The sequence below is a fragment of the Sceloporus occidentalis genome, unplaced genomic scaffold (genome assembly GCF_023333645.1).
Source record: "Sceloporus occidentalis isolate IW3139 unplaced genomic scaffold, rSceOcc1.0.p SCAF_6, whole genome shotgun sequence".
Lineage (NCBI taxonomy): Eukaryota > Metazoa > Chordata > Lepidosauria > Squamata > Phrynosomatidae > Sceloporus > Sceloporus occidentalis.
The window spans coordinates 142,036,420-142,050,563 of record NW_028316986.1 but is presented as its reverse complement, the minus strand read 5'-3'; the positions used below and the strand labels follow the sequence as shown (position 1 = coordinate 142,050,563).

The 14,144-nt window shown below is 40.4% G+C and overlaps 1 protein-coding gene across 6 annotated transcripts in view; it reads right to left on the bottom strand.

The window, feature by feature from the left end:
• The window catches only part of MLIP (muscular LMNA interacting protein), a 66,128-nt gene that overhangs the window by 35,171 nt on the left and 16,813 nt on the right, over window positions 1-14,144 (bottom strand). For all 6 annotated transcript variants that reach the window (XM_089531137.1, XM_089531135.1, XM_089531136.1 and 3 more), the window contains exons 2-3: window positions 7,422-7,574; window positions 4,705-4,959 (exon numbers count right to left, since the gene is read on the bottom strand). In XM_089531137.1, coding sequence (XP_089387263.1) covers window positions 4,705-4,959; window positions 7,422-7,574 — 408 coding nt within the window. The remainder of the gene's footprint in view (window positions 1-4,704; window positions 4,960-7,421; window positions 7,575-14,144) is intronic.

Below are 14,144 nucleotides of genomic sequence, written 5' to 3'. Positions count from 1 at the left end.
CGGTGTCCAGTTTTATTTTTGTAAAAAAAGATAATTAGTTATCCAAGGTCAGCATAACCATGTACATTTGGTTCATATCTCTGCAAAAATCATAAAGCAGTGTTTCACTAATTTCACACACTAATCACTGATATGATTAGGAGTCAGGGATATGTCTTTAAAAGATACCAAATGTTTCAAATTCTTAAAATGCAACCTCAGGAACAGTTCCACTAACAGACACTTTATATAACTGGATGGAATTGACTCTATGGCTGCAATTGTGCCCAGTTTTTCAGGTGTAAATACCACAGAGCTTGGCATGCACATATACAGTAATAAGCATTACATTCATAGAACCATAGAGTTGGAAGGGGCTTCATGGGACATCAGATCCAACCCCCTGCTCCATGCAGGATCTCTAACTGGAGCATCCCAATCAGGTAGCTATCCAGACTCTTTTTGAAAATGTCCAGAGAAGGTGATCCCACCATTTGTCTAGGCAATTGGTTCCATTACCAAATTGCTCTTAGACATTTCTTCCAATGTTCAGTTGAAATCAACCTTCCTGTAATTTAAAACCATTAGATGTAGTTCTACCCTTTGAGGCAGCAGAGAACAAGACAGCACCCTCCTCTTTGTGGCAGCCCTTGAGGTATTTAAAAAGGGCAATCATGTCACCCCTCAGTCTTCTCTTCACCAAGCTGAACATGCTCAGCTCCTTTAGCTTTTCCTCATATGTTTTGTTCTCCATACCTCTTATCATCCTCATCGCCCTTCTCTGAACCAACTTGTCAAGATCCTTCTCAAAATGAAGTGCACAAAACTGAACACAGTACTCCAAATGAAGCCTGACCAGTGCAGAATACAGTGGTACTATTATTTCCCTTAACTTGGAAACTATACTTCTTTTAACACAGGCTGCTGCTGGTTCACGTTCAACTAATGATCAACAATAATCCCAAAGTCTTTTTCACATGTAGTACTGTTAAGCCAAGTATCTGTGCATTTAGTTTTGTGGCCTAAATACAGGGTTTTGCATTTGTCTCTGGTGAATTCCATTTTATTAATTTCAGCCCAGTTTTCTAATTCATCTAGGTCCTTTTAAATTCCATTCCTATCTTCCAGTGTGTTAGCTATGCCTCTCAATTGTGTATCATTTGCAAATCTGATAAAGATCCTTTCCACCCCATCATCGAAATCACTGATAAAAAATATCGAAGAACATTGGACCCAGAACAGAACCCCACAGCACTTTACTAGAGACCACCTTCCAACTCAAAGCACTCTGCTGACAACAACTCATGCCTTAGTCCCATGTAACAAAATTTTCCTACTTTTTTCCTCTGAAAAGAAATGCTGCTTAAGGGATTTTCAAACAACATAAAAATCAGAATATAATTTTAAAAATATGGTTGGATGCCAGCCAGTGCCTGTTATATCTATATGGAATTCAATATATGCTGGCATTTTTTATATTCTTCCATACCTGCATGCATGGGGATTGTTTGTGCTAAGAGTTTAGTATTTCATTAAGAAGGGAAGCGTAAGAAGAAATTAACTTATCTGTATATAACGTTAATTGATGTAAACCCTCAATTAAGAGCTTCTGCTGATCGTGATAATAGAGTAAGAAACACCTTGCTAATTAGACAATAAATATCCTAGGCTTTAAGTAAATTGCTAATCAGCTGAGTGACAAAGGAACCTGGCACTCATTTACAGCACAGATGTGGTTGCACCTAACACTGAGACAGGAGATTCATGGTCAGGAACCCCTCCAATTCATTACCAAAATAAAAATAAAAAACAGGCAGATGAATTGGATTAGGATGGCATTTAAACAGAACTTGAAACATTACTGTTTAAAAGTAAATTCTTCACTTGTTGTTTGCTGCTTTCCTTTTCTTAAAAAGGCAGCTTCTTGGTGTTGTGTGTAAGCGTCTTCAAGTCATCTGTCACTTATGGCAACCCATGAATTCCATGGGTTTTCTTAGGCAAGGAATATTCATCAGTGGTTTTGCCCATTCCTTCTTCTGAAATATAACCTACAGTACCTGATATTCATTGGTGGCCTCCCGTTCAAGTACTAGCCAGTGCTGACTCTGTTTAGCTTCCGGATGGGATCTGGTGCCTTTAGGGTATTTAGGTTTTGTGTGTTGTGTTGTGTGCCTTCAAGTCATTCCTGACTTATGACAACCCTAAGACGAACCTATTATGAGGTTTTTATGGCAAGATTTATTCAAATGAGGTTTGCCATTGCTTTACCCTGAGGTTGAGAACATGTGAAATGCCCAAGGTCACCCAGTGGGTTTCATGGACAAACTAGGAATTGAACTTTGGTCTCCAGAGTCATAGCCCTACACTGAAACCACTACACCACATTGACTTGTTATCAAAATGGAGCTGGGGGGGGAGTACAGCCTGTGAGCCACAAGCAACCCCAACATCCTTTTTGTGGTGCCACAGCTGGTAGGCCCACCAATCTTTTCATCACAAAAAATTACTCAAAGTGGTCCCAAATAGCACCTGGAGTGGCTTCATAACAACTGCTGAACCAAAAAGCTTTAAACACAAGTGAAAATTGGCCAAAAAAAAAAAAAAAAAAAAAAACCCCAAGTACAAACTGGAAGTCACTTCTAGTGACCTTATGGATTGAATTTCTCACCAAAAATATTACCACGTTGTGGCAACTATTCAGATCATCCCACTATGGGGACATGAGGATAAAAACTGGCCAGTGCTGCAGTCCCCCCCCCCCCCCACTCTGTTAAATGTTCACTGCATTACTCATTACCACCAAGCCAAAGTCTTAATTGCTTTGTTATTTTTTTCTTTAAAATACTTTTCAAAATACAGTGGGACCTCAGTATCCATGGACGTCAAGCCCCCCTCCCCCACTGTCCCTAATGGGTGTGTGTGTGTGTGCACATGGCCACACCACCATTAGCAACAGCCTCCACTGTCCCCAGTGGTGGTGTGTACACATTGTGTGCCAGCATTAAGGACAACGGGACTTGAGGTCCTGCAGATTTTGGTATCCGTGGGGAGGGGGGGTTCCCAACGGATCCCCCGTGGATATCGAGGTCCCACTGTACTCACATGGTTCCAAATGGTCAAATATCTCCCCAAATGTTCTCACCTGACCACACATACCCCACAAAATATCAAAAGTAATGAATAAATGTTACTTTAGGTGCAAAAAGGTAACAAAACTACCAATTGTTGTATTACTTTTAAAATTTAAAGACATTAGTTAGTCCCAATATTTTGTGTTTAAGATCCTTATTTCCAATGCTTTATTTCTAAACCCTAATTTGGAGTCTACTTCTTGAAAACACTTCTAATTCTCCCTGTTAGTTTTATGAAGAATTTACAGAAGTTTAAATTTTTATAAAAATATGAGCCAAATGAAATTTGAATGTGCCTATACATAAAGAGTGTGATGCAAGCACTTACTGTATTCTCTATAACGACACTCTCATCAACCACACATCCACTTTTATCAAATGCAAAAGGGTTTGGCATTTGGTTTCATTTCACAAACAAAATTCTCAGTCATCTATACTGGCCAAATTAACTATTCCCTATACAGTACAAAGAAAAACACGTTGTACCTCCCTGCCACGTAGCTGTTAAAAATGAGGAATCTGTCAGAATAGGTGACCACCCTGATTCAGCACCACAAATGTCACTGAGTTCTGAGGGATTCAGATTCTTATTTTCAAGTGCTGAGTGCTCAGAATCCTCTGCCATTCTTCCACATTCTGTTTTACTCTCACGCACCTTCCATTTAATTGACAAAGAAAGTGAAGGGTTTTTGGAAATTCTTATTTTTAAAAAAAGATAATGTAAATGGAACTCTGCTCCATCTTTAATCTCCTCTGCAGGCAGTGATATCACAAGGGGTGTGCAGGGTGTATGAACCACACTGGGTGACACCTCAGAAGAGGGGTGACACACGGTCAGGCCCTCCTCTTGCTGCAGGGAGTGTGTGGTGCTGCCGTTGATGCCCAGCCCTTTTAGCTTCACCTCTGCCCAGCTACTTCCTCATGAGGAAAACACACAGAGGCAAGTCCTTCCTCTCCCCTTTCCCACTTGTCTGGATACCTCCTGCATCCCTGGGTGGGTGGGCAGCCAAGTGAGCAAGTGAGGGAGGCCATCCCCCAGCAGCCACCTCCCTGCATTGGGTAAAACCAAACCCAGGGATGCCAGGGATTTCCCCATGAATGATTTGTTGCTGGTTATTCTGGTTATTCCTGGGAGAAGTCATGTTTAATCGCAATGCATGTGAAAATCTTCACCACGATCACGCAAATATTGCTGGATAATGCCAGTTTAAACCCCCTATTTCCCCCACATGTGATAAAGTTGATAGGAGCAAAATCCCATTGAAAATGCAAAGCAGTTATAAGATTCTCACCACTTCAGTGGTGAGGTCCCCCCCCCCCCCCCACAAATACATTGACCTCCTGGCTAGATAGATTGAAGACAATAAGGTATGTATAGTATCAAGTCACCATAATGGGGAGAGGGATGACTAAACAAAACTGCATCCAAGAACAACACAGATGGACAGGTTTCCCTAACAATGACATTATTTTCTCTAACACCCATTTGCATGATTAGAATGCATTTTCAAGAACATGGTACCCGAGAATGTTTGGGTTGACTGACAAGACTGCAGGAAGGCTCAGTGGGGAGACACAAGTGTGTAACATTCACCTGTCCATTGGGAGACGCTCCAGATGTAGCTAAAAGCTCAGTTCTTTCCACTCCATAGCCATTGCGCATAACAGCTTTTGTGTCTTCATCTGAGTCCGCAAAGATGACAAACTCAGCTTTGAAAAGGTCTTCCTTCTCCATCTCCCCTCTGCTTGTGTTATGATCTTTGGGTTGGAATTGATTCTGGCCACCGTTTCGGCTACTGTTTCCTTTCTTTCCGCTCCCTGTGGTCTGGTCTTCAGCACCTGTTCTGTGCTACAAAATAAAATGGTCCATGCTTACTTTGCTTAACAGATAGAAGAACTAGGCATTTATCCTCCAAAATAATCCTGCAGCAGTTTGGAAAATAAGCCCAACAACTCAGAACCCTGTGAAGATGGGGAGTGTCAGAGAAAAGGAAAACCATCACACACTGGGAGAAGAGAAGTGATTTGTTGGAATAACTGTTTTCCACTGTTAGCACCTACTGTCTTTCACTAACACCAACACAAATGTCTGTCTGATGAGCCTCACACAAGAGAATTCACTTGCCCCTTTCTGGCTACATGGAGACCAGAAGAAAAGCAGACAAATTAATTCACACGATATCAAGAGCAAGAAAGAAAACTAAGTGGAGGCAGGTGCAGTCAAGCAGAATGGAAGATCAGGCTTTTTCCTATCAGGGATGAGGGAGAGAGGATTCTGGCTGTGAGATAGACAACAACAAAACAATGAATCCCACGATAATCAGAGACAAATCTGGGGCAACCCTTGTATCTATCAAGGGAACAAAAGGGCTGCAAAAACCAGAACATTCCCTGAGCAGGCCTCACAAAGGAATTGCAGTTGGGGAGCCTGACTGTACTTGAAGTGGGGGGGGGGGGTTGGGGGGTTGGTACAAAGCCTAATTGTTTTGTGATAGGGACTCATTTTCTGGTCCTTCAGATCCTTGTCCTTGACTCCTCAAATGCCAGAAGCTAACATGCTGTGGGTCCAGATGCAGAAGATATGTGGAGTACATCTGCAAGTTTGCCTTCGACTTCAAACAAAATTATTCCCTCCATACAATAAACTCTTGAAGGAAACAGCCCAACAGACCTAATTCTACAAAATGTGCTCATATCAGGATTTCCCTTGGAAAAGCTATTTTGAGGACTCCAGCGCTAGAATTCCCCAACCAACATTTGCTAGCATGGTCAATGGCCATACTGGGATTCTGGAAGCTGTAGTTGAAAAAGGTAACTTTTCCAGATTCTGGGATTTCCATTCTTAATTTCTTGTGAGAACACAATTTGGGTATTCATATGTTACATTCCATACACCTATACCTTATTACATGGATGGTTGATCTACAAATTTGGGAAAACCAGACCAAGGCTTATGAAGGTTACATTTGCTGGGATTTAAACAACATAACAGTAGATATTGCCAGGAAAATGTCCTGCTCAATCCAGCAAAGCACACTTCTAGGGTATTTCATATATAAGGTTACTTTATATGCTACATCTGTCACATGTCTCTAGCACACTACAAGCATGCTTCAGATATGATTGGCTACAGATCACATCTGACCTTTAACTTTCTAGTTTTGCTGACAGCCTTTGGGTGTACAACAATATATTGCCTACAAGAGCCTTTCCTTCCACTTAAATGACCTTGGGTCAAGCTATTTTTTACTTTTACAATGTAGCTAGCTACTATATGGCTCTCCCATCCTTTCTTACTTGTTGGTTGGAGGGAGGGATAATGGGGTTTTTCCCCATATTGCTACATTTTACGGTATTTTACTTCATTGCTGTATTTTACTGTTTTATTGTTATATTTTACAGTGTTGTAAGCCGCCTCGATCCTACCGGAGAGGCAGGGTAACAATAACATTTCTATTCTATTCTCTCCTCTCTCTGTGTGTGTGCATGTATGTGTTATCCCTCAGCCTTCCCTTGCAACCAGAGCTAACAAACAGCTTCTGAGACAAGGGACAGAGAGAGAGAGAGAGAGAGAGAGAATGCCCTGATTCATACCCAATTTTGCAAGCCATGAGCCTGGAAATCCTGGTTATGAAGGGTAGGGAGAGAGAGGGGGGGGGTTTACCCCATTTTGTAAGCTATGAGCCTTGGAAATCCTGAGGATGAAGGGCAGAGAGAGAGAGTGCATGCTGAGGTTTGTTTCCCATTTTCTATGCCAATACAGTGACTCTTGGCAGAGGCCCAGAGAGGGGGATGTAGGGAGGGAAATGGTGTTTTGTTTCCCCCTTTAGATCTTTTGTAACATGCCCCAGTGTCTGACCCTCAACTTATCCACAGGTCATATCAAAATCCATGATTTTGCCCCCCCAAAACTGCCCTTGACCTATACATGAGGTCGACTTATACACAAATATATATGGTAGTGTCTACTTGAATGACAGTTCTAACATATCCTATGGATGATCTTGTAGATATTCTAACCTGAACGAGCAATGCACATGCCGCATGGCAGCACAATGGCCTTCCTTATCTTATGCTTCTTCTCTGTCTTCTGTAAAGACACATATCTGTTTGGAGACTGTAATCCAGTAGGGAAGTGTGACACTCCATTTATACACATTATATCCAATCTTATAATCCTCAAACTATACTTAAATTTAATTATAATGTAGTAGTTGGAAAGAGACATATTTTGAGACTACTTGAAATATTCTTCACACTTCCTACTCCCATATCTTACAGAACGATACAATTTTTAAAAAGGTGCCTTACTCTGTTTCTAGTATTTTCCAGGTAGTTCTTATCCACAGGTCTCCCTCCAATCCCAACAAGAGAGCATGGGGTATCGGCAATATGGTGCTGAGTTGGTAGGCTTCCAAATGTTGGAACAAATGTGAACCTCAGGAATCCAGATTCAGAAGGTACCTACAATACATAGCACAGGCATACTTAGGAGAGGACATGAACCATACCAAACCCACCCTGCAGCCATTTCACTGGAGCTGATAGTAGAAGAACAGTATATGGATGTAGGCAATTTCATTTTTCTGTTCACATTTTATTCTGTTCCTATTACCCAGTTTATATTGACCTATTCCATCAACTGAGGCTTGACTGGCACATACCATCTCAAAGCTGTAAACAGTTCACTCAGGCATAGAACAAGCTTTGCATAGAAGGCCACAAAAGTCACTAGGTCAGAAAAAACACATTAGTCCCAAAATCATTTTGAATACAATAAATTCATACACACACACACACTAAAAAGTTCTTAATAGAAATGCCATTTAAGCCTAAATTAAGAAGTCTATTGTATTCTATGTTGTGTCCTCCAACTGTCCTGATTTGGCAGGGTCAGTCCAGGTTAAGGCTTTGTTTTCAGCTGTTTTTAAAATGTCCCAGTTTTTCTCTCCTTTTTCTACTCCCCCCCCCCCTTTTATTCAGCTTACTTCTATTGCTACAAACATTAACTTGGAAGGGATGATAGGAAAGGAGGGGCAGAATCTTGCCCTTCCAAGTGGACTCAGGCAACAGCAAACTGTTGTAGCTTCTCCTGGTTTGTCTGTTCTTCCTCATTATTACCTTTTGCCATCTTGACGATATTCTGATGTTGGCTGGCCACATGTGTCCTAGTTTTCATCTGTGAAACATTGACGATTGTGATATGTACCTCCATAAAAAGAGGCTGAGTCTAGGCCCTGCAGTTCTACAAAACCTGTACCGTCTCACTGTGAGCTAGAAAAAGTAGTCCCTTCTCCTTGGAAAAGAAGAAGGCAAAAAGGCCAAGACCAGCATGTAACTGTTTCATAGCATCACTGTACTTTGCTTGAGTTTAGTGTACCCTGTAAGAAGGCTGTAAATACTGTAATATAAAATGCAACTAGTCGTATGAGATAAATAAGAAGCGTGGTTGTTCTCTCTCTGAGAAGGCAAGAATGTTTCTCTTCTTTTTGTCTTCCCAAGCCTCAGAATGTCATCTCAAAGCTTCTACAAAGACAATCCTGCTGATTATGTAGCCTACATCACTCAGAGTTTGTCTAAGTCTTGGGAAAGAGAAAAAGAGCACATTGCACAAGAACCTGAAGGACCAGGTGGAGCTGAGAGAACATTGTGATGTCTAACAGTACAGACCTAGGGACCATATGCAAGGCTGAAAGGAGGTGAGAACAGTTTCATTACTTATAGGGTCTGTCACTGCTTCTCCCCCCAAATCTGTTTGTTATCAATAAAACTATAACCTGTACTTTCATTGACTGAAAAGAGATTTTGTAACACCTTGAAACTAACTAGGCAAAAGAAGTAGCATAAACGTTTGTAGATTTTGGGCCCGAACAGACAGGCCAAATGAAGCGGCTTTGGGCCATTTTGGAAGTGTGCTATTTAAATGACACACGCAACCTAAGAGGCCAGACGCCATGCCAAAACTGTGCTCCAGTCCTAAGGACCGCAGCGTAGCTTTGGTGCAGCTTCCTACTTCTTAGGACATGTGCATCATTTAAACAGCACACCTCCAAAATGGCCTAAAGCCACTTCATTTGACCTGTCTGTTCAGGCCCTTGGTCTAGTTCCTCAGATGCATGGAATGAACAACCCAGGATGGACCTTTATAATCAGTCTGTATGAATAGCCATAGAAATGCAAAATGTGTGGTTATCTGATTTGCATAGTGGTATTCTGGACTAACATCTCTAAATTTCATTGACTGAGTTTTACTTCAGTGTATCCTTTGCACCTAAACTGAGCAGGATCTGAGTGGATCAGGCCCTCCAGATATAGAAGCCTGCATGGAAAGCAAATAAACCCAAATGGAATGAATGCTTCAATCCATCACAAAAATGTTCTTCCAGGGGAGGTTTTTATTTTGATACCATCCTGCAACATTCACAGAATTGTCCAGGGAATAGAAATAACATCATCTATTTCTAAAGACACACACCTCATCGTATTTTCCCATCACTACTTCTGGGGTGTTTTTTTTAAGAAAAAGAAAACCATTAAGAAGGAGAAACCTGGAATACCTACACAAAGTATTTTGACTGGTAGTTCTAGAAGCCATTTATTTGGAAATCTGGTTTTTCTTTCCTCCTTGTACCTTTCCAGCAATACACCATTACATTCTTACTATTCAGTATAACGTTTCAGTTAAAAGGATGATGCATAGTTCAAATTCAATTTCATGTCACTCTGCTAAACGATGGAAATATACTCTTTTATGAGTGCCCTAAAATATAGCTATTATACAGGATGCATTTTATCCTTTTGAAGTTTGCAGCACCATTTTACAAGAGGCATATAACTCATTTTTAAATATATATATATGTTTAATCAGCTTAGCTCCTGACACATTGGAAAATGTGAAGCAGAGACATTTTCCCATTCAAATAAAGGCTTCAGTTAGACACCTTTATTACTCCTTAAAATGAGTGAGCAAAATGAAGACTATGGCAATTTCACAACTGAGGCTACATAATCTGAGCCAGTGTAATATTGCCTTACAGTTTACCAGAAGAAAATTCAATTAACAAACACTAGAATTTAATTTTTTTGTTCAAAGTGACCAGGAAAACATTCATGAAAACAAGTGCTGGTTCAAGATCTCCCAGCTGAGACCTTCATAGATGTAACATTCTAAAACTTTTTAGCTCTTAATTGTGTGAAGCAAAAGTGAGAGCCAGTGTAAGGTAGTGGTTTCAGTGTGGGACTGTGACTCTGGAGAGCAAAGTTCAATTCCCTGCTTGGCTATGGAAACCTGCTGGGTGACCTTTGGTGAGTTACACACTTTCATCCCCAGAACACCCTGTGATAGGGTTCCCTTAGTATTGCCATAAGTCAGAAATTACCTGAAGGCATACAACAACAACAACAACAACAACAACAGCAACAATTATGTTTAACAAGTAGAGTGCCAGATCTTGTTGGACTTCAAATCCCATCAGTTCATCATTATTATGGTATAGGCCAGCACAAAGTCCCGTCATCTCTTGGCTATGCTGGCTAGAGCCAAAAGGAGCTACTCTCCAATAACATTTGGAGGGCACACCTTCCAAGTTAGTGCTATATTCTTTCTTTCTTTCTTTCTTTCTGCATCGATAGCAGTAGAAAATGGCTTGCCTCAACAATATAAAACAAAATAAGGAAAAAATGGGCCAGGACACAGTAGCAACCATTTATATTTGTCCTGTAAATATTTCTGCCCTTTTCCCAGGGAATTTCACAGCAGTGAAACAATAGAGCTTTGTGATACTGCAGACTCATTTACTGAGACATGAGATCATTTTGTCAGCTGCATCCTTGCTGTTGGTAAATTATATGTGGTGTAAACAGCAGAGGGGTTGTTATTGCAAAATGAGGCCAGAAGCCCTAGTAATAAAAGAGATTAAGGTAGCACATTACTCTGGGGAACATCACTACCCTAAGCATCTGTCACTCACTTGGAGGACACCAATCAGTGTGGGATCATAAGTTGACCTTAAGTTTAAGGTTTAAAGATGTGGGGCCACTCAGACATTAGATCAGAAGCCTGATTTATTAGATGCTAGCTGTCCATGCAGAAGATGGATTTTTATCAGGGTGATTCATGCATTCCAATATATCTGGAAAACACTTGTGTTCTACTTTCATAAAAGAATTGTAGTAATAATGCTTTTGAAAATGTTCTTCATCTTAAAATACTATTTGCCAGCGGATCTGTCATTAAAAGTTTTGCTCATTCTCATACTGTGCTTTTCTTTTTTTTTAAATCAAGATCCGACACATTTATAAAGAAATTAGCTCATTTTGCTAACTTCATATAAAAATTACTTAAGCAAATTTTTCAAGCACATGCATTGACCAAATTCAACAGGTACAAATATTCTCAGTAGTGAGGGGAGCACATCCCATCTGCTTCCCGTTCAAGAAGAAAAGATCATCTCAAAAAGAGGCAGTAGCCCTCAGTTCCATTTCAGAACCATAACCTCATAGGGATTGAAAGTAAAACTTGGAAAAACCTAAGCACACAAATCAAAACCACCTTGATGTGTGAATCTGTCAATTTCATTTTCTCCCACATTCAGTTCTTTTTTTTTATGTCAAATTCCTTCTCTAAAATTGATGAAGAAATTTGCAAATTTGGAAAATAGCTATTAAAAAGCATCAGATCCATCCTTATATGTAATAACCAGAGTTTCTCAGACAGCTTACCATTTCAGAGATCTATCAAAAAGTCAGGATTACATGTTACAATTTCCGTCTAAGAAGCTCATACAAACAGCTTCCATTCTGGGTTATCAGAATTATTAAAATGGCATTCTCAGTTCTCCCAGTCCAGATCTGAAATGGTGTACTGGCCTTTCTTTCCTTCTCTCTCTGTATCGTACAGATAAGGGGATGACCAAGTATGTTCCACATAATGAGGTTATAATGTGGGTATTTGAGTGTAAGAAAAAATAGTTGCCTCCTTTTCCTGTAATATTTCAATTGTTCATTACAAGCTGTAATGCTAAGCAAGAAACAAAGGTAGTCACAATCCAGGCAAACTCTTTATGTGTGTGGGAAGCATACTTACATCTGCAAACATGAGAAGAGGTGCCTCAAATGAAAACTCAGAAACTTAATTTTTAAGAAAAAATGCATATAATGATGTCGTGAAACCACCCATAGCTGAGGGGTGTTGGAACAATACTCTGGATCCCAGAACATCATCTCATCACTAGTGCTCAATTATAGATGACTTCACCATGTGTTTCTATATTTTTGTTGAAGTAATGTACATAATGTGACCCAGATAACATCACCACCATTTAAAACAACCTCTTCTTCCTTCATAAAATCAATGCAACACTTCAAGCCCGAACTTAAGCATGTCACGTCCACTTGAAAGGTAGCCTTCTGAGTCCAGTCCTTTGCCATACAGTACTAAGATTAAGGATTTCCATCATAAAAATAAATATTTATACTAGAAACAACAATACAATGGCTAGAAATTGAAAATCATGCTGCATAGCAAATTCACCTATTTGCCTATTACCATATTGAAAAAGACAATATGTAAAAACCTGCTGGGGGAAAAACTCCACTCAGATTCATACCTGCAGAATATTCTTTTACCCCACTCTGTTCTCCATGATATGCTGGTTGGAAAGGGGCAAATCTCCAGGCATTAAATATCTGAAGCAGATTTGGAGTATATTGCTATCAACCTAAAGTAAAGCACTCTAGACATTATTTTAATGGGCTTCTATGGAGTAGGCAGCTTGTGTGGGCAGATGAAGAATTTCAGGCATAAAGACTCGATTTGTTCAACTGGAAACACAATGCTATAAAAGCAGACCAGCTGCCTCCCATTGTTGAGAGATGTTCATAAATGATATCCATTAGGCAAAAGAGATCAAACTAAAGTGTTATACTTGTAAAGCCTTTATTTTTTTAATATTAAACATACTCTATGCATTAGAGTAAAAAGAACCTACTGATCCTTGGAAGGCATTTTGATGTAACTTCAGACAGTCCTGTTCAGAACAGAGTATTGACAGCTTTGCACTTTAAGAATTAAAAAAATCTTGGAAAAGTTTTCACTACAATATTTCACCTTCTTAATGTAAATCCTGGCTAGAGATGTGTGTCAGCTTCCACACAGAAACTCTGGAAACTGCACCTATGTCTCTGAAATTCTTCAGGTTTGATACTTGAAACCATACCAATGCTGGTCATTTTCAGAGCAAGGAACTGAGGAGGGTGAACACATTATTTCCTTCCTTCCTTCCTTCCTTCCTTCCTTCCTTCCTTCCTTCCTTCTCTCCAAATGCCTATTCATGCAGACCCTCCCAAGACCTGTTTCTCAGAAGGTGTGGGGCTGTACAGACCGCCCCTAAACCACACACCATGGCCCCAATCTTGACTTTCCGTGGCACAAAAAGGAGCCACAAAAAGCGGCTCCTTTCTGTGCCACTGAAAGGGTGCCATAGCCACCAGTGCCATGGCTTTTCAGTGCTCCTTTGGTGTTGTGTCATCTAGATGCAGCACCAGTGGAGTGCTGTGACACTGCCTGCCATGTGATGTGGCGTGTGGCATCACGTCGACCTGGGGGCAGAGTTGGAGCATACGTCATGTGAATGCCATGCTGCAACTACACCCCCAGGCCAGCCTTAATGGCCAGTATGTACAGCCTCTTGGTGACCTTTTTACCTTCAGAAGAGACAACTATGCCTATATGTAGTCTGAAAGCAAATCAAGCCTGAACTCTCATTGGAAGCCAAGTTTTTTAACTGAGGCTATCATACTTTGTCCATATCATGAGATGACAATTGGATAAGACAACATTACTTGGCAAAATGGAAGGCACTACAGGCCAGTGTGGCTGCACAGCAAACTCAAGGAGAAAGTGAAAAGAATGAAAGGAAGGACAAATCACCAAGGAAGAATGCAGATGTGCAGTCCAAGCTTGCAGAAATAGTATAAGGAAAGCTAAATGTCATAATAAATTGTGACTGGCTGGGCAAGCAAGGAGCAACAAAA